Below are 21704 nucleotides of genomic sequence, written 5' to 3'. Positions count from 1 at the left end.
ACACATGATCATATATTCTCGAGTCATAAGGTTTTATGCTATGCTAAAAGAAACAGTATTGCCAAAAGATTTCTAAAGATTAAGTGGAAATGGGTATGGGATAGAGTACTGAGGATCCTATATGTAGACACACTGAAACAGTGGTTTTGGCAGATTATATTTTTGCAAGATGCGTTGCTACGATTAAGGTGGGAAGATTCAGGTACTCTCTATAGATGGAAACACATTTCAAGAGTGTAAAACCTACTGGAAATGCCACATCAGTCAGGAACATAAATCATTTTTCTTAGTTAGAGATAGAGAAATCCCCAAAAGTAATAAACACATAGCTCCATACCCTCGTCTTGAATCATCACTATATAGCCAATGCTGATGATGCCCCACTTACAAAGGACAGTATGAAGGAAAGATGCTATGGTTCTCTTATTTGGGTTCCCCAGTAGTGTATCAAGCAACTTAATTATAGGGCTATACAATAAATTCTGATCATACTTTCAAAGACATCTTCCACACATGAATGACAAGTGTCATTAAGCAGATATAAATTAATCTGGCACTTAGAGGAAGCTAAAAAAATATAGAAGACCTAAGAAGATGGCATATAGCTAGCCTGTTTTCAATGCCCCCTGCACCAACACCCCCAATATCTTCATTCAGCTCTTGGATGAATTCCACATCAGACTTTCATCTCTTTAAGCTTAAAACCCCTGTGGGAGGAGTGTTGGGAGGCAGGTAAAGTGTTGATGAGGAGTCTGAGAGATGAATTTGCTGAAAGAAGAGCCACCAGGCACCCTTTTTGGGAAACGGGCTATTAAATTCTGGGAGAACTAAAATAAAAGAAACCATGATTCTAGAGCCAGTGCAGAGTTACATCATCTGTTCTATTCTGTGGCGAGTAAGACTAAACAACAGCTCTCTTTAAATAAAGGACTCGCTCCCATCAATTCAGACTAGTTTCTTCTTCCTGATCCAAGGCTCAGCTTGTGGAGTAAGATCCAGCTTCAAACGTGGGCTTTACCACTTAAAGGCTGTGTGACTTTTGGCAAGATACTTATTAACCCCTCCAAGCCTCCATGTCTTTATTCTAAAATAGAACAGCAACATAAACTTCATGGATGTCTTAGAAGTATTTTATCTGGTAATGCGCACCAAGTGCTTAGTGCCTGGCACTCATGAAATGCACAATAAAGATGCTGACATTGCTGCCCTGGTTCTGGCTGTTACTGTTAGGTGGGGGCAAACACTTTGCAGAGACATGTCTGTCTAGCCCCCAAGCCACGATGCTACAAGACCGCTAAGTGAGGGAAGTGAGAGACCGCAGAGGAGGTGGAAAGACGAGAGAAGGTGTAAGACAGATTACAAAGATTAACGACTTTCTTGGAGAAAAGGAGAGGACAGAGTCAAAAGTGGCAGAGGAGCTCCCAGACTGCCTGCCTGGAAAATGGTGTCACATGCACAGAACCACTACGTCAGGAAGGAAAGGGGGAAAGGAGGAGGCCTAGCAGTCATTTACCCCATCGGCTGTGTCAAACAAGGATCTAGAACTGTGCTGTCCGATACATTAACGCCCAGCCACATGTTGCTACTTCAATAAAATTTCAATGAAATACAATTTAAAATTCAATTTGTCAGTCACACTGCCCACATGGGACTAGCACCTGCTACATCAGACAGCACAGATACAGAACATTCCCATCATCACACAAAGTCCTATTGGACGGTGTTGATACAGCCCAAGAGTAAGCAAACTCTTTCTGTAAAAGGCAAAATAATAAAGAGATTTTTTTTTAATTTTTTTTTTTTAAGATTTTATTTATTTGTGAGAGAGAGAATGAGAGACAGAGAGCATGAGAGGGAGGAGGGTCAGAGGGAGAAGCAGACTCCCCGCCAAGCAGGGAGTCCTATGCGGGACTGGATCCCGGGACTCCAGGATCATGACCTGAGCCAAAGGCAGTCACTTAACCAACTGAGCCACCCAGGCGCCCAATAAAGAGATATTTTAGACTTTGTGAGCCCTACAGTCTCTGCGGCAACTTCCCAACTCTGCCATCATGGCACTAAAGCAACACTAGACAATATGTAAATGAACGGACATGGCTGTGTTCCAATAAAACTTTATTTACAGAAACAGACAGTGGAACAGATTTGGCCCATGAGCTGTATCTTGCCAACCCCTGATCTAGGACCCTAAACTTGGAGGCACAAAACCCAGTTTTAAATCTCAAGAGTCCCTGGAGTGCCTGTGGTGCAGTCAGTTAAGCTTCCGACTCTTGGTTTTGGCTCATGTCCTGATATCAGGGTTGTTGAGATGGAGCCCCATGTCCTGCTTCATGCTCAGCATGGAGTCTGCTTGAGATTCTCTCCCCCTCGTGCTTGTGCACTCGCTCTCTTTCTCTCTCTCTCAAAAATAAATAAATCTTTAAATCGCAAGAGTCGCTTTACTAGCTGTATGATCTTAAGAAGTTGTGTAAGGTCCCCAAGCTTCAGTTATGTAATGCATAAAATGAGAATAATACATATCTCATTAAGATGTTAGATATGATATGATCTAACATCTAATACATATCTAATGATATGATATGATTATGCCCAAGATATGATGGGCATAAACATGACTAACTTTTAGAAGGAATGTGTTCTTCATCTCATGATTTCCAGGTTGCTGAGCACATCTCTCCAACCCTCTATTTTTATTTTTATTTTTTTTTTTAAGATTTTATTTATTTATTTGACAGAGAGAGAGATAGCGAGAGCAGGAACACAAGCAGGGGGAGTGGGAGAGGGAGAAGCAGGCTTCCCGCCGAGCAGGGAGCCCGATGTAGGACTCGAACCCAGGACCCTGGGATCATGACCTGAGCCGAAGGCAGACGCTTAACGACTGAGCCACCCAGGCGCCCCAACCCTCTATTTTTAAATTAGCACCCAGGCCATGGGGCAAAAAATGCAATCAAACAGCAAACAGGCCCAGAGATTTTTCATCTGGGCATTTTTCTTTTTTTTTTTTTTTTTAAAGATTTTATTTATTTGAGAGAGAGAGAATGAGAGAGAGCGAGTACATGAGAGGGGGGAGGGTCAGAGGAAGAAGCAGACTCCCTGCCGAGCAGGGAGCCCGATGTGGGACTCAATCCAGGGACTCCAGGATCATGACCTGAGCCAAAGGCAGTCACTTAACCAACTGAGCCACCCAGGCGCCCTCATCTGGGCATTTTTCTACCAAACCTATGGACACACCCACTGCAGCTCTCATCCTGGAGCTCCCGAATGCCCAAGAAAATTGCAGCTCAGAAAGTCAGAAAGTTTCCCTATTCCAACTATAAAGGTTATTGTCCTTTTCTTGGATTTGCTCTGACAAATCCTAAAATTTCCCCTTTCCCCATGGAGAGGGAGGAGGAGGTCTGAAGACGCTGCGGCGACATCCGAAGGCACAGACACAGAGGTCTGGGGTAGCAGAGGACAGAGCCCTCTGGCCTTTGTTCTTTGAGCTGTGCTAAGTCAAGGACAGAGAGCGGGCAAGGAGAGAAAGAGAAATGGTTGCAACCTTTGGCCAGAGTCAAGGAATTCTGAGGGTGTTCACTTCAGCGCATCTGAGAACAGGGAGAGCTTCCCATTGCTCCTTGGCCATTGCCAAGTGCCTTTCTTTGCGTTCAGAGTCAGCCACACCTTTTATGGCCTGGCTATGCCCTCAATTCACGCTGCCTGAGCAAATGTGGTCAGTCTCTTCCATTTGCTTACATGCTCTATCCGTGGCTGATAGCTCTCAAAAACAGATACTCCAAACGTTAAGTAACAACTCCTCTCAGTGCCTTTGTGTGTCTGGGCACGTGTGTCTATGTGTGTGCATGCGTGCATGAGTATGTGTGACCTCCAGTCTCCTTCTGCTATTTCCCCATGACTATTAAGGATACCACCATCTTGCCAATATTTTTTCCCTTACTCTGTAAACATCACCTTCTTTCCTGATTCTTCTCAACTGTTTTCAGACTTCTGCCTTGGTCCCCCACACCCCACCCCAAGCCCTGCATTGATTTCTTCAAAATACAGTTCACAAACAAATCAGGCAGGACTGAACCAAGTCACAAATCCTGAAGGAACTCCACATATCTGTGATGTAACATGTGGTAAATTCAGAGGACAGAGAAATAAATCTGCCACTCAATGCCGATAAAGATCCCAGGTTTTAACTCAAACTCTAAACTGGAACATTTAACTAGCAACAAACCTCTCTTAATACTTATCATTTCAGTTGTTGTAGCTGAACCATAAAACTGAATTATTTATTTTTCAAATAAGAATGAATGGTTGTTTAATAAGTTCAATATTATTTGGGCAATGACAGGGAAAATAAATGCTAAGGAAATGTCTAAGTGTTTCAAAAATCTCATTGGCAGATTTCTACAATCTTATTAAAACCTGGGTGTCTGCCCTTAACTCTAGACATCAGATCTAGTCAAAGTTCAGTAAAACACCTTGCGACCAGCTCTCCAACTTTACCTAACCTGCAGTCTTCAATGTGGTAATTTTAACCAGACTATAAGTCAAATTAAGAGGAAAAAAAAAAACCCAAACATTCAAAGCAAATTCTATATCCAAACTCTGTAAAATCTTTTATGCTTAAAATTATGAAACTATTTAAAATATTTACACATGTAATTCTAATCAGCCAGAAACAATCCCTAAATTATCTGGATATTATCAACAATGTGATTTTTTACCTGAAATTTCCAAATCCTTGTATTAGTTTTCAAACGTACCTTGTATGCAAACATCATTTTATAGTCTAATTTTACCACCCACCAAAAAAGCCCTAAAATTAGGTGTCTGTCTGCTTCATGATCAGAATTGTCTGTGAAAGAACACGGAAAAAAGAACTTACGTGCAAAATTTCCTAATCTGCATTTGACAGTTTTTAAAAGAAAATAGTAGTAATTAGTAACAATTTTCCAGAAGACTCTCTGAACTCTTAGAATTTTAAAAGTAATGAATGAGACTATCATTTTTATTTTACTACATTTGCCCATAATTCATTGTGTCTATGTATCTCAGGGAGAGTTGCACAATTAAAGCAATAGATATCAAGAACATGTCTTAACCAAATACCAAGTTTAAAAATGGAGGCCAGAGGATACAGCTTAATGTATATCAAAGCCACATTAAAAAATAGGCAATAAAAACAAAAACCTATCAGGAGAGAAATACAGAATTGCTCTTTAAAATTATCCTAACAGTTTTCTGCCATACATTAATTTACAATGTTTAAGCTTTAATGTATATGGCTTTTAAAAACCTTCAGTGTTTACCTGTTTTGTAATAATGAACACAAGTTCTTTAAAAAGTAAGATAACCTTTAAAAAATCTGCATGTGAGAACTTTCTATCTAAATGCATCCATCTCTGGTCGTCGAGTGATCTGTAGTGATTATACTGGATTAGGTTTTGTGGCTAGAGAGTTTCTTTGGAGACACTATATTTTCTGTATTAATATTAGAACATATGGTTTAATGAAGGATTTTTACCCTTACCAGGTGCAAAAGAAAAACTTAGAGACAACATTTGTAAGGCAAAACAGTCTAACTCTGGAGACACATTTTGGTGGTTTTTGAGGACAACAGAGAGAATCTTAGAAATTAGAACTGAATATAAAATCTGAAATGCAGGGCCTTTATAACTATTTCCCAGACTCTACCAACTAAGCAAGTACAGTGAAACCTCATTAAATCAGACACCAGTGACTCAGAATTTGGACTAATTAAAGGCAGAAGCTGGGACAAAGTTTAACTCAGCCTAAATAATGCTTAAAATGCTCACAAAGGAAAAAACTGTTGTTATCTTTCAGGTATGAAAATTTTAAATAACACTTCATCAGAGTTTATTTTCTCAGTGTGCTCCTTCCCTACCTTGAGTTAGAGGTGTTATATTTTTCTGGCTGCAATAAAAATTTATTTTGGACAAAGATCCAAAACAGAGATCTTAGCAGGTCTGCCTCCTTCCAGCTGTCCTTTCAATGAGATTTTCCCACATATTTACAATATTCAGTTGACTGCTGAGTATTTATCTTCTTTTGGATACCCCCTCCTCAAATAAAAAAGAACAATGCAAAATAGGAATAAAAAGTGATCATTACTTACGAACACAACTTGAAAAGGTGGGATCCGGCCCAAATCCCATTTTGCAGGTGCATCTATAGCTGCCCATGGTATTCAAACACTCACCATTAGGGCACACGCCCTGTAGCTGGCATTCATTAATATCTGCAGGAAAACAAATCCTTTTAGAAGTAGTCAAGCCCAGTTGAACAGATTCTGGGTATAAAAAGCATTCACTTTCTTTTTCACTATAATAATCTCTTAGTGACAGTAAATGAGAGATGTCAGCTTTTAATGCAGCAGGTACAAGTGACCTAAAGTCAAATCAAGCATTCACTGAACATCTACAATTTATATAACAGCTATTTATTATGTACCTACGATGTACCTGGTTCTGCTCTAGACACTAAACACTAGAAATTTACTAGTGAACCAAACTGACAAAAATTCCAGTCCTCACAGTACTTATGTTAATGGGCAATAGGTTTTAGAGATCGAACAGGTAAGGCAAAGACTCTCGCCCTGAAGACACTAGCAATCTAGCTGGACATACAACTACCTACAAATTAAAGAAGTGAAAAGCAGTTGAACTTATCACAATTAGAAGAAAGGTCATCAGCTTGAAGAAGTCAGATTATGAAACTGCCTGTGTAGACAGTAAGAGCTGGAGGAGTTAGCTGAAGATAGGGGAGACTAGAGCCTTGAGGAGGGGTTAAGACTTCATCAGGCATCGAGGTCAGGGAGAGGGTGGATGGTCAGATGGATGGATGGATGGGGAGTAAGGGGTGGGTGACCTACATGAGTGACCCCAGAGCGTAGGCGCAGAGACTGCAGAAGGGAAGGGGGGTTTAGGAAACGCTGAGTCAAACTGTTGGCTGGAAAAGTAGTTTCCGGAAGGTAAACTGTTGGAAAAAGAGCCGGTTAAAGCCAGGCTAGGTTTGGATTCACTTTTACTGAGAACAGGGAGCTATCCTAAATGTTTCTGAGCACAAGGAGGATAGAACCAAAGGAAGGCTCCCGTGAAATTCATCTGGCCAACACATGGCTTGGTGAGAAGAGACCAAAAGTTGATGACTGAAGGAGTAATGCAAGTATGAGATGGGACAAGCCAGGTTGGGACGGTGAGAATGATCAGGAAGGAATTTTTCTTTTGAAAAGAACAATGGGCCAAATGCACAGTGTTTGACTTGCTAGCATAACACTGGAAAGGAACAGAAAGGAGTCGAAGATGCCTGGGAGGCATCTAATCTGGGAAAAGAGGAAAAAACGTTGTTTTTGTGGAAAGTTCTGAGGAAAAAAAGAGGCAAATGAAAAGACTAGTTTTACACTTGAAGGTCACATAAGGATACCCAAGTATAAAATCCAGCAGCAGTGGCAGATTCAGGAATAAACTAAAGAGACAACATGGCTAGAAATAGAGACTTGAGGTCACCCACACAGGATGATTGCTATGGTCTGAATGTTTGTGTCCCCCCCCCCAAAATTTAGGTGTTGAAATCATAACCCCCAAGCATAATGGTATTAGTAGGGAGGCCTCTGGGAGGTCCTTAAGCCATGAGGAAGATCCCTAGTCCCTTGCATCATTTGAGGACACAACAGAAATGTCTGCAACCAGAAGAGAGCCCTCACCAGGAGGCGACCATGCTGGCACCTTGACCTTGGACTTCCCAACCTTCAGAACTGTGAGCAGTAAGTATCTGTAGTTTATGAGCTACCTAGTCGTGGTATTCTATTACGGTAGCCCGAATGGGCTATGACACTGATCCAAAGGAAAATCAAAACGATTTGGAAGAGGACAGATAAAAATATGTGCTTTAAAAAAAAAGATTAGAGAGTCTTTTGTAAAGGTAAGTAATTAAAAATGAAAAACAGAATAGGACAAGTTAAAAGTGAAAAATTAATAGTCATTTCTATTTTTATTCAGGGTGGCTTATGAAGCTTAACCATTAATAGACATGGTTATTAGCATTTCTGTTTCCAATAATGTTTGCTTGCTTCAATCATCAATTCAAATAAAACTTTTATTAATGATTTTAAAATTAATTTTCTAAGTTAAAATTGGACACAATTGGGAGCAAAATATTATTAGCAAAATTGTCACATAATAAGGAAAATACAGCCCTCAATAAATCATTATTTGCTTATATTTCATATTCTAAGTAGCCACTGATTTCTATAATGGACCTATTTTATCAAACACATGCAGTTTTTAATTTCAGTGATAAAACATTTTCAATGACATCCAAATAACAAATTAACACATATATTTGTTCTATAAGTTCTACAGCTTTCTAACTTGGATCGAGCTGAAAACTAGCACTGCTAGATTACAACCTGGCACAGCATATGGTCCAGGACCTGATCATCTCATTCTTTATCAGAGTGTACATTGTGCTGTAATACACACTTATCCACAGCATCTAATTGAAAACTATTCCCCTATCACTCATTCTCCTTAAGAAAACCACCCTGAAGGACCAGGAAGAATGCCAAGTCCAGCTGGGGCTACACAGTACAAGTAAAGCCCTTATCATACGTCCCAACTTAAACCTCAAATTTGGGTAACCAGCCAGTTGTGGTCAAAAAGGCTGGACAAAATCTGCACTCTTCTGTTTTCCCTCATGTCCCCACTTGCCTGTGATTTATGCGCCTTCCTCTCTCAGTGATCTGTACTCCTGCTCATTGGTTGCACCCCTTTATATCCCATGTTTACCTCCTGGGATGCAAAATTTTCCCTCGACTGGAGTTTTCTATGAAGTGGGGTACCAGCCTTGCTTCTGGCTGCCAGGTTAAGATGAAGGTTTTCTGCTCCAATGCATAAATATCTGATGTACAAACACTTGCTTGTGTCCTCTTCCAACAGCCCCTCTTTTGACTCTCCTCAACATTGCCCACTGCTTCAACCATGATGCCATGGGGATGGAGGACAGGAATTAAGACTTAAAAAAAAAACCACTATGGCTATAGACAGGAACAGAAAAATTCAAAAAGAAGGGGAATCATGCATTTCCTACTATCTATACCTTTATCAGCTTGTGCCACCACCACTAAGTAAAAACACCACCGCCCCTAATTTTGGCCCTAGAAGCATGCAACTTTCTACATCACTTTCTTGGCTTCCAGAAAAACTATTTCCTTTGACTCAATTTATTTTTTAACCTAGTCTCCAAAATACCATAAATTAGAGATTAAATTTCCAAGTTCCTTCCTAATTTATATGTATCAATCTTAAATATACAGCTACATGAACTTTTACACATACTTATGTATACGTATATCCACGTGTGCACACGTACATAACTGAGTAATCACCAAACAGACTGTGATTTGGAAAGTTTCCACTGCCTTAGAGGGCTCCTTTACTGCCCTTTCCCATCAACATCTCTGCCCCCACAGGTAACTACTATCATCCATTAGTCCGCCCTGTTCTTCTACTTCATATAAAGGGAATCCTATTGCATATGTTCTTTTGCCTGACTTTTACTCATTATTATGCCTGTTGCATGCAGCAATTCATTCTTTTACTGCTGTTATATTTTATTGTGTGAGGATGTCAAAATTAATTTATCCATGCAACTGCTGACATTTGACATTTGGGTTAGTCCCAATTTTTGGCTATCAGTAACAATGCTTCTGTGAACATTCTTATATAGACGTCTTTTGGTAGGCCAAGGTACTCATTACTCTCCTGTATGTATCTAGGAGTAGAATTTCTGACTCACTAGAGAAGACTCATGATAGCTTTAATAAATAATCACATAGTTGTCCAAAGTGGTTATGCCAATTTCCATCCAACTGTTCTGCATCCTCACCAAATTATTGTCGGTCTTTTTCACTGTAGCCATTCTGGTGGGATTGTAGTGTTCTTTCACTGTGGTTTTAATTTGCACTAATTTTTCATATATTTATTGGTCATCTTAATACAAAAACATTCTCTTCTAAAATGCAAATATCTAGGGAATGCTGTAGGTCAGTAAGATTGCTTCCCTTTTGGTAGGGAGATCAGTTGGTGATTCTCAAAGGGGGAAGGGTGTGTGCTTGTCTACGGGACATTCTGGGTTGTCAAAAGGACTGGAGAACCCTGAGAGTAGATACTAGGGAGCTTAGCATTCCGAAAAGTGTAAGTAGTTCCCCTTGACAAAGAATTGCTCAGCCTAGATGAATCATGAGAGACGATGGACTCTGAAAAATGAACTGAAGGTTCTAGAGGGGAGGGGGGTGGGAGGATGGGTTAGCCTGATGATGGGTATTAAAGAGGGCACGTATTGCATGGAGCGTTATACACAAACAATGAATCACGGAACACTACATCAAAAACTAAAGATGTAATGTATGGTGATTAACATAACAATAAAAAATTTAAAAAAAAAAGAATGAGATGTATAACAAATTTTCATGCAGAATCAGTACCACTATAAACATCTGAGCTTTGATGGAGCTATGAACATCAGATCTACATATTACATGTTTGACAAAGAAGAGTTAAAAGTAATTTCAATTCACTGGCTGTAATCCATTTTATTAGCACCCAAGAGTCTTTTCTTAATGGGAGTTCCAGGAGATGGGTGATTGATTTCAGTAAAGAAATCACTGACATGAAGAGGCTCTTTTGATGGAAAAGTTAGATTGGTTGTTATTTCATAAGGATAAGGAACACCTGGATCTTAGTTTAGAAGGTAATTGAAAAAGTCATCTCGCATAGTGAACTATGTATAGCAAAGGTAATTCTTTTGGTCCCTAAAAGTACCTGGAGAGTATTAAGTTTGGCCTGTGGATATAGGTATCTGCAGGTATTGGGAGTACCTCACATGGCTGGTGACCTGAGCTAAGTTTTCATAGCATGTAAAATATATAATAAATGACAGAATTAAAAAAATGTTTGAAACTGAACATAGGGGAAGGAAGAAAAAGAAAAAAGAGGGAGGCTAGCCATAAGAGACTGTTAATGATAGAGAACAAACTGCAGGTTGATGAAGAGAAGTGGGCAGGGGATGGGCTAAATGGGTGATGGGTATTAAGGAACGCACTTGTGATGAGCACTGGGTTTTATATGTAAGTGATGAATCACTGACTTCTACTCCTGAAACCAATATTACATTATATGTAAACTATTTAGAATTTAAATAAAAACTTGGAAAAAAAAAAGCATTAAAAAAAAAAAAGAATTGCTCAGCCAAAAATGTCTACAATGTCCTTGCTGAGAAATTCACACAAAGATGATGAAACGCTGAATTTGTAAGTACACAGGAGACCATTTTGAAGTGAGGCTGTCTAAGGAATGCTGGAGTGAAAGTGGGTGCTAGCTACCCGAAAGGACTTGATGGGTTTCATTCGCTTGACTCAGCATCTGTATCTTGTCCATCTGACAATCTCCTGCTGTCACCGAGGCTGTACTATGGTCTTAGCTAAAAGCACAAGGGACTGGGTCCCCCACATCCCTAAGTGTGGGCCTGTGTGGTTTGTGACCTACAAGGCTACAGTCCTCACACCTGACCAGGTCTCTGACATGATTCATCAGACTTAACTGTCACCAGCTGAGCTGTGCCCAGAGCCATGGGGACCTGGTACAGCTGTTTTAAGCAAGGCAGTTCTTTTGCATTTGTTTCAAATATTGAGCTTCTATAATAAGATGGCACTTGTCAAAATTTTTAAGTTTTAAATCCTGACTTTTTATTTCTGTGACAAATCATATGGAAGGTTTCAACAACTCACTCACAAAACCTTCAAAAGCATTCCAATCATAAATTGTTAATTCCTAATACACAAAATTTTACACCTTCACTTCCTTCTTCCATCCCCTGCTTTGCTCCTGAGAAGACTGTGGGTGGTTAGTTTATATGCTCTGTGTTTAAAAAACAAAAACAAGGGGCTCCTGGGTGGCTCAGTCAGTTAAGGTCTGTCTTTGGCTCAGGTCATGATCGCGGGGTCCTGGGATCAGCTGAGGGGGTAGGGGGTGAGGGGGGGCAGCGGCTCCCTGGTAGGCAGGGAGTCAGCTTCTCCCTCTGTCCCCTCCCCCCACTCATGCTCTCTCTCTCTCTCTCTCTCTCACTCTCAAATAAGTATTTAAAAACAAAACAAAAACAAAATAAAAAAGATAAAAAACAGATCTCCCATGGTTTTTAATTTAGAATCTTAGAAATTAATATGAAACATGAATAGTTATTCAAATGACTTTCTCAGGTAGCCAAGCTCCATAAGATCTTTCTAAATAACCTGAAGGAAATGAGAGGTTCAAAATGCTTTAAGAACAAAACATGTATTAACTGAACATGTTATATCTGGACATGAGAGGTTTAAGGAGTATACTAAGAGATGTTATCAGGCAAAAGTTTAACAATTATATAGAACATGACGGGTAAATTATGAATTATAATTCTACTTAGATTCCAATTCCAACAGCTATTTTTTTAAATCAGATAAAAGCTTCTAACTTGATCATTTTTATAAATAACATATTTGACAAATATAATTGTGTTTCAGAAGTCTCATATTTTAGAGGGTCAGCCAATCTCCCTTAATGTATTCTGATTAAACTGAAAACAGTTTAGTGTTTAAACAGATAAACAAACTGGACTTGTTCATTATTATTCTCTCTCTAGAGCACTGAATTTTTCTAGCCAGCTGTGGAAATCTATCCTTCCAAAGAAGGGTATAATCTCGCAGTTCACCGAGTTAATGAATAAAGATCCAAGTGAATGGCTGGAGGAGAAGGCCCTCTCGAATAGCCAGGCCCTATGCCTCCCACTGAGCTGCTTTGCTAAGCCCAGAAGTTGACAGAAGCAGAAAGAAGGAAAGAAACTCATACAGCCCTATGTGCTCCTTTCCCGTAGGCAAAAATCCATAGGCCTACAGGGAACATGAAGGAGACCTACATACTTCTCAACTCACTTAAAACATTTATAGAGTTTCTCTGCCCTCTATAGCCTACCATGTGCTTCTGGCCATAACAAGTTCAAGAATACAAAACTGCTCTTCTTGTAAGTCTGAAATGGTTGACTATCAGCATGTCACATGGTTCAACCTAATACAACCGAAATTGAAGGCTGGGCCTCTATTACCCAGAAGCAGAAAAATACAGAGTAGTTGGAAAATATGCTTAACAAGAGACTCTTCAAATAACCTAATGTAACACAGCTTTAGCATTTCAATAGTAGGGAATGTTTACAATTATCTAGTAGAATGAGACAAGGATCCTCCTCCTCCTCCTCCTCCTTTATGTTTGTATAGCACACCTCCTCTTATTGGAACTTCATAACAATTCTGGATGGTGAGCGACACAATAGTTATTCTCATTTTATAAGCATAATTTGGCCAAGACCTTTTTTCTTATGATTTTATTTATTTGAGAGAGAGAGCACGTGCAAGAGAGAGAGAAAAAGAGCATGCCCATGCACGCATGAGCTGAGGGGAGGGGCAGAGAGAGAGGGAGAGGAAAAAGGAAAGAATTCAGGCAGACGTTGTGCTAAGCGTGGAGCCCTATACAGGGCTTGATCTCAGGACCCTGAGATCATGACCTGAGCCGGGCACTTAACGGACTGAGCCACCCAGGTGCCCAAAGATCTTATTTTTTAAAAGGGTTAAGCGGGGGTGGGGGAGGTGTGTGAAAATCTAATGAGAGGCATATCCCATTAAGACCTACTTCTGGTATAACTAGGATGCTAACTTATGCTACCTAGAACAAGTCACTTAGTTTCTCTTGATCTCACATTCCTTTCCTGTAACACAAAGGGGCTGAGCCAGACAATTCCCAAGGTTACTTCCAGCTTAAATATTCAGACTTCAAAACAACCTGCCAGGGTTGAAAATGCCAAGGAATAAATAAAGTATGACAGTTAATGCATAATGTATTATGAATAGCGTAAGTGTCCTTAATGGGAAATAAACACACTTTTATGTATCCATTCTCCTAAAGGAAAGTATGTATGTTTAACAGACTCATAATTTACTGCCTCTTTAGTGACGCAAGTTTATACAGGAAATGAGGCATGTCCAGTAACTGAAAGGAATTAAGTACAAGGTGAGAAGAGTACATGAAGATCTTTATACTGTGTGAAAATATGAAGCTTTCTACAGCTTCTGCTGTGGATATTCAGTTTTTGCTGATGGACAGAAATAGCAGCATACAATTTAGCAATAGGACTTCCACTTGAACGCAGAAAAAATACCTCTCGAGGTAAATACTTTTTCTAGCCAGACAGACCATTTGGCTATTTAATAGGGATCACTTGCTTTCCACAGAGAATGAATTCTCCCAGAAAACATATGGACCCTTCAACTCCTGTGGAAGCAGATTCACACTGGGTACACCTATCCCTAAAGGCATATGACAGTATGTCACAAGGTACACACAGGCTTGGATACTCTTATTTAAGGGAACCAATTTCATACATTTCTTTCTCTAAAAGTAATTTGCCCAAGAACCACATGTGCCAATCTTCCTTTCCCAACCCTCCCTCCCTCGGAGCCTTCGTCCTCTTTACAAAGTCAAGGCACACCTCTTGCTCATCTGGAATCTTTTCTACAAGAAGCACACTGCCCTACACAATGTAAGATTCTCAAAGGCACCAAACATATGAACATTTCACAAATACATCCTTCCTGAGGACGAGTCACAGGAAAAGTGTTAAGTCTGGTTTGTTCAAGGCCCAGCTTTTGCCAATTAGGTTAGATGGTGACATTATTCATAAACTCAATGAGCCATCTCCAAAGCTCCAAGGTTTTGATGAAAATATGTTTAAAGCACATATCTAACATAAATGCCCCAGAAATGACTCCACTATGTCCACTTAATTTTAACGGGAAAAATGTAGACGTCAACTTAAAAATGCGTGAACACTAAGTTTCTCCAAATTATTTTAGGAGATAAGTGAACCAAAAAAAAAAAAGGTTTGAAGGTCAATGTTCTAGAGCAACTTTACCCAAGGTATGTTACGTCAAACAAACTTTGTGAGCTTATAAAAGGGTCCTGTGGCCAAATATGTTTGAGAAACGATGCACATTCTACATACGTGAGCACATTACAGACCCTGAGAAGTCGTTTGGCAAGGACTCTTGGTTTTCTTTAACTTGGTGTTTTTCACACCTTCAGCCACAGGGCCCTTTCGCACACACCATCTATTAACATCCCTCTGAACTGTGGTCTGTGGAGCACATTTTGTGAAATGCTCTCTGGGGATGGCCCCGAAAAATATCGTACCGTAGGTCTCTTCGCAGCCATATTCGTGTCAACCTCGGCCTCACCACTGCCACAGCCTCCCCTCCCGACCTGTAACTGCCCCACCTTCGCAAATGATAATCTAGCACAAGACAGATTTGATGGCTACACTCACTGAGAGGAGGCAAACCACCGTGCGAGCAGCTCCCTTCCTTCCAGTTCTTCTGTCTTCAGGGTAACATGATAAAAGAATTATCAGAGCCCAGAGAACAGCTTGTATTTATGTCTTGATACACGTGTGCTACACATGGAAGACACTAATAACATACACATCTCTGCTGGTCTTGGATTTCTGACTCTGGTCTACAGACACGACATTAATTTCTCCTTAAACATTCACAGTAACATGAATCCATCATGGGCTTTCCTCATCACTTGTGATACAACAGGCATCTTCCCATTGATTTTATAGCCCCAGAGATTAAGGTCAAAGAACTATTGGAAAATACAATGTGCTAATGACTCACTTCACCACTGTCTTTCCTGAAGAAAAGTGAATAAAATAAACAGACATTTCCTTTTTGAATCCTATCCCAGTGTCATAAGCACAGTAAGAAGATACACTAGAAAAAGACTCTCAAATGGATCGGAGTGGGTCCCAAATTGATTTTTAAATGCTGAACTATGATGCTCAGGTCCAGACCAAAAGCTGTTTAAGTTCTTACCGAAAATGTTGTGCTTATTTAAACTAGAAACTGCAGCAGGAGCTCCAGGAAAATGCCTAGGACAGTAAAACCACCTCTTCAAATCAGTAACACATCAATTCCCTCTTGGTCACTGACTTTTGTAAAACCTTTTGATTCAGAATCACATTAAGAACCACAGCACTGGGATTAAATCACTAAATATACCAGAGCACTGTGATGAATTTCTGGTAGGCTAAATAAAAAGAATTTTAAACATTTTTAAGTGTTTTGAAGAACTGACTTATCAAGTCTGGTGGACTCCAGTCTTAACTTCCACCTACTGATTTTCTACTGTAACTTCCCAAATATATACCAAGAACAACGGATTCTAACTTTCATATTTATACCCCCATTGCTGTCATATGCACATTCCCTATTTCTTCCTAGAAAGAAATAAACCATTACAATAATCAATGCCCTTTCAATAGTGGAACTGAAAGCAACTTTAGAGACAATGTTACTGTAGAGAATCCTGCATAGACAGAGAAGTCAGAGAAGAACAGGTTGAAGGAAGGGAAAAAAGTACTGAAAAAGATTTTAAATGAAAACATCAATGGATATTATCACTTCACTGGCCAGAATTGTGAATATTATTAGGCAATGGTACTGGCCACATGCTGCTGCATGAAAGGAGTAGACCCAAAAGAACACGGACTGGATAAATTGAAAGTTCATAAAAAGACCCAAACTGATCTATTCTTATAAGAGTCAGGCTAGTGAGGGGCACGTGAGTGGCTCAGTTGGTTAAGCAGCTGCCTTTGGCTCAGGTCATGATCCCAGAGTTCTGGGATCAAGCCCCTCGTCGGGCTCCCTGCTCATCGGGGAGCCTGCTTCTCCCTCTCCCTCTGCCTGCCTCTCTGCCTACTTGTGCTCTCTATCTCTCTGTCAAATAAATAAAAAATATCTTTAAAAAAAAAAAGAGTCAGGCTAGTGATTACTTCTGGAAAAGAGAGTGCACTGTCCTACCCATAGGTTACACACAGATACAAAGTTTATTTAAAAATATAACGAACTACACAGTTTCTATTATAAACACCAGAATAGTGTTTTTTTTTCACCAATACTTTGTTGATATGGCTCCATACATATATGTAAAGTGATCTCACATCAATATAAGTAAATATCTTCATCTCCTTTTTTCCCCAGGCAAAGGCACTTATACTTGCTGAATCAGGATAAACCATCAGAGTGTTACAGACTGATTTTCAAAATGACCCCAATTCTCCACCCCTCCACCTCTCCATGCCTTTTGCTATGTGACTTCAAAGCTCCTCCCATGAAGAGGTGGAGTCCAATTCCCCTCCCCCTGAATGTGGGCTGGTTTTGTGACTTCTGACTTTCAGCCACTAGAATACAGTTGAAGAGACAGTATGTCAATTCCAAGCCTAGGCCTGAAAAGCTTTGTGTGCTTTTATTCTCTCTTGGAACCCTGCCACCACCATGAAAACAGCCCATGTTAGCTGCCCAGAAGATGAGAGACTGTGGAAGACGATGGAGTCATCCCAGCCAAGACCATCCTAAACCATCCAGCCCTAGGCACCCAGTGGCAGATGACAGATGCATGACTGAGCCTGGCTGAGCTCATCCACACCTGGTGTGGGTCAGCAAAACCACCCAGCTGCAAGGGGCGCCTGGGTGGCTCAGTCGTTAAGCGTCCGTCTGCCTTCGGCTCAGGTGATGATCCCAGGGTCCTGGGATCGAGCCCCGCATCGGGCTCCCTGCTCCGCGGGAAGCCTGCTTCTCCCTCTCCCACTCCCCCTGCTTGTGTTCCCTCTCTCACTGTGTCTCTCTCTGTCAAATAAATAAATAAAAAATCTTTAAAAAAAAAAAAAAAACCACCCAGCTGCACCTACAAGTGTGAGGAAATACATGACTGCTTTATTAAATTGTTCACTGATAGGGGAAGGGAGAAGAGAGGATACCAGAAAAGGTGTGCCTCAGAATCCAAAGGAACTGTAGCTTAAACAAAAGCAAAGAAGCATAAATACAAAACAAAAGCATACAAATAAACACAAAAGCATTTAGAAGCATAAATATTCTGCTTATTAAACACTTCTGGATAAAACTGAGGTGGTATAATGACTTACTAATATTATGATAAAAAATTTTCTTAACTATACAGCAGACACATTTACAAGACAACTTGCTATAAAAATAAATGATGAAGTGTGGAGAACTTTAGGATTTCTAAACCAAGCCAGTAAAGGAGCCTAAGAGCTAAACACAGACTGTGAAAGTATTGGTGAGCATCTAATATCACTCTCAGCGCTGCCATTCACTGTGCAAGGCTTCATGTCACGGTTTCCCCACCTGTAACAAGTAGGTGTGGTCACTGTCACAAATTAAGGAGATGAGAAAATGTGTTAAAGTACTTCCCGTGGGGGGTGCCTGGGTGGCTCAGTTGGTTAAGCGTCTGCCTTTGGCTCAGGTCATGATCCCAGGGCCCTGGGATTGAGCCCCACATCAGGCTCCTTGCTCAGCAGGGAGCCTGCTCCTCTCTCTCTCTGTTCTCTGCCTACTTGTGATTGCACTCTATCAAATAAATAAATAAAATCTTTAAAAAAAAAGTACTTTTGGTGAGCCTGGGTGGCTCAGTCAGTTGAGCGAGCATCTGACTCTTGATCTCGGCTCAGGTCACCATCTCAGGGTTGTGAGATCGAGCCCCGAGTCAGGCTTGCTGCTGGGCATGGAGCCTGCTTGAGATTCTCTCTTTTTCCCCATCTCAGCCCCTCCCCTCCACCGTGCTTGCGTGCTCTCTCTAAAATAAATAAATAGGGCGGCTGGGTGGCTCAGTAGGTTAAGCGACTGCCTTCGGCTCAGGTCATGATCCTGGAGTCCCGGGATCGAGTCCCGCATCGGGCTCCCTGCTCAGCGGGGAGTCTGCTTCTCCCTCTGACCCTCCTCCCTCTCGTGCTGTCTGTCTCTCATTCTCTCTCTCGCAAATAAATAAAATCTTTAAAAACTAAATAAATAAATATTTTTTTAAAAAGTACTTTCATAATCTATAAACTGCTATATAAGTGCTAGCAGCCAAGGGAGGGGAGTCCAGGCTGCAGAGGTAAATTCTACCACTCTCCAGCTATGTGACCTTCCATCACTTAATTTCTTTGAGCCTCAAGACTCAGTTTCATTATCAGTTTAAAGAAAAGAAAACACTACTTATCTCCCAGGGTTGTTTGATTATGACATCCCTGAAGAATCCAACACAATGGCTCCACTAAATAGACTCTCAATAAATGTTAGTAAAATATACAAATGGGCAGATAAAAATATGTAAGCGATAATGACCAGAAAGGAAATGTATTGTCTTAGAAAAAAGAAAACTACCAAGCTATTCTTATGCATAGCATTTTCTCCTAATACCATAAGGAGAAAAGCCTCACATCGATAAAATCAACAGTAATTAGAAATGGAGCAACAGGGGCACCTGGGTGGCTCAGCCAGTTAAGCATCCGACTTGATTCTGGCTCAGGTCATGATCTCATAGGTGGTGAGATCTAGCCCTGCCATGACAGCTCCCTGCTGAGCTCGGAACCTGCCTGAAGATTCTCTCCCTCTGCCCCTCCCCCGCAAAAAAATAAATAACTAAATTTTTTAAAAGAAATACCTAGGGAGAGCCTAAATAGAAATGTACAGGGCCTATGTGAAGAAAAAGATACTATTTTACTGCCCTTTGTGTGCTTTCCAAATTGCAAAGAAAGGAAGTAGAAGAGCAGAGGAGGGACACAGTGACATGAACTCTCTATTGCTACTGAGAAGGGAAATGGACATCCTCTCTGAGAGGTAATGTGCACAGGATGAATCACAGCTTAGAACCAGTAATTTCACTTGTAAATATAACCACGGATTCATCGAAGCTTTGTATTTAAGTATGCCGGTGACAGTATATATATTAAGAAAAAATAGAAACTAATCTGAAAATAGCACTTTAGGGGGATGGTTAAATGAATTATCCTATATCCATTAAATATAGGTCAGCATTAAAATAATTTTTATAAGATTTAATAAAATCAGAATGTATTATCTATTAAGTAAAAAAACAGTTTCACTTCACACTTATCCATGAATTATAATCTCAAAAAATATATATATACATATGATTGGCAGGAACTACAGCAAAATGCATCAGTTTTTGAGGGAGGTTAAGGTAATTTATATTTTTATACATTTCTTTAGTTTCTAAATTTTAAACAATAGGTATGATTTATTTTACAAATAGCAAAGACAATGTGCTTGTTTTAAAGAATAGGTTTTTAAATTGGAACTTTCTTCTGAAATTGCAGGGTCTGGTTCATTTCTTAAGCATGTACTATATGCTGCTTGATGTTTTAATTATACATGAGAATAGTGATCTTCATAAGGGCAGGAGTTGAGTCTTATTATATTCTAATATTGCTCAGAGCACCCCCACTTATATCATCATTAAATATCTGTAAAATGAATGAGTTAATGAATGGCAGATGGTTAATATATTGATTAATTCACCAATATATTAATATTGGTTATTAATATACCAATATATTAACCAATATATTGATTGTGGGCTGCTTAATTACAACAGGAAAAAAGACAATCTTTGAATAACATTTAATTTATATAATTTATATAATTTGAAGTTTTCTCAGTGTTTTTTAACATCCTCAAAGAAAATTTATAATAGATATATACATATTAAAAACCACATTCCAATATTGGTATCTTGAATTTTAAAAAGCTCAATCCTGATACAGATAAATGTTAAAGAAATGTAACATAGAAACTTCATGCTTTGGCATTCTCTCCTGTTCCAAATAACTAGCAATTGCAGACAATTATAAAAGAAGATTAAAAAAAAAAGAAAGAAAAACCAAGACAAACATCCCAGTAAACCTGAAATGTCATAGAAATACATGGCAGTGATCAAAAGGAATGAGATCTTGCCATTTGCAACGACGTGGATAGAACTGGAGGGTATTATGTTGAGTGCAATAAGTCAAACAGAGAAAGACATGTATCATATGATCTCACTGATATGAGGAATTCTTAATCGCAGGAAACAAACTGAGTGTTGTTGGAGTGGGGGGGTGGGGTGGGAGGGATGGGGGGACTGGGTGATAGACACTGGGGAGTGTATGTGCTCTGGTAAGCGCTGTGAATTGTGCAAGACTGTTGAATCTCAGATCTGTACCTCTGAAACAAATAATGCAATATATGTTAAGAAAAAAAAAAAAAGAAGAAGAAGAAGAAGAAGAAGGTAGCGGGAGGGGAAGAATGAAGCGGGGGAAATCGGAGGGGTAGACGAACCATGAGAGACAATGGACTCTGAAAAACAAACAGCGTTCTAGAGGGGAGGGGGGTGGGAGGATGGGTTAGCCTGGTGGTGGGTATTTAGGAGGGCACATTCTGCATGGAGCACTGGGTGTTGTGCACAAACAATGAATCATGGAACACTTCATCTAAAACTAATGTTGTAATGTAAGGGGATTAACATAAGAATAAAAAAATTAAAAAAAAAAAAAAAGAAAGAAATACATGGCAGTGGATGGAGCCACTGAATTTCTGGGGCTACTGTCTAGGAAGAAATACGGGCAGCCAAGAATTTAGCAACTGAAGGTAAGAATCTGAAAGTACCTGTGCAGAAATGTTCTTCCTCAGCAACTGAAATCTTGCTAAACTTTTCAACATGCTTAAAAAGTTAAATGAATAAACACATTTTAAAAGAAAAGAAACAAGAACAGGTAGC

The 21704-nt window shown here is 39.9% G+C and overlaps 1 protein-coding gene across 1 annotated transcript in view; it reads right to left on the bottom strand.

Moving 5' to 3' along the window:
* Positions 1-21704, bottom strand: part of LTBP1 (latent transforming growth factor beta binding protein 1) — a 392439-nt gene that overhangs the window by 135950 nt on the left and 234785 nt on the right. The window contains exon 10 of the mRNA XM_035000535.1: positions 6125-6247. Within this exon, the coding sequence (XP_034856426.1) occupies positions 6125-6247 (123 nt within the window). The remainder of the gene's footprint in view (positions 1-6124; positions 6248-21704) is intronic.

Source organism: Mirounga leonina, unplaced genomic scaffold (assembly GCF_011800145.1).
Source record: "Mirounga leonina isolate KUSES-001 unplaced genomic scaffold, KU_Mleo_1.0 Mir_125, whole genome shotgun sequence".
Lineage (NCBI taxonomy): Eukaryota > Metazoa > Chordata > Mammalia > Carnivora > Phocidae > Mirounga > Mirounga leonina.
Note: the sequence above shows the minus strand (reverse complement) of the source record. Positions and strands in the feature narration are given on the sequence as shown.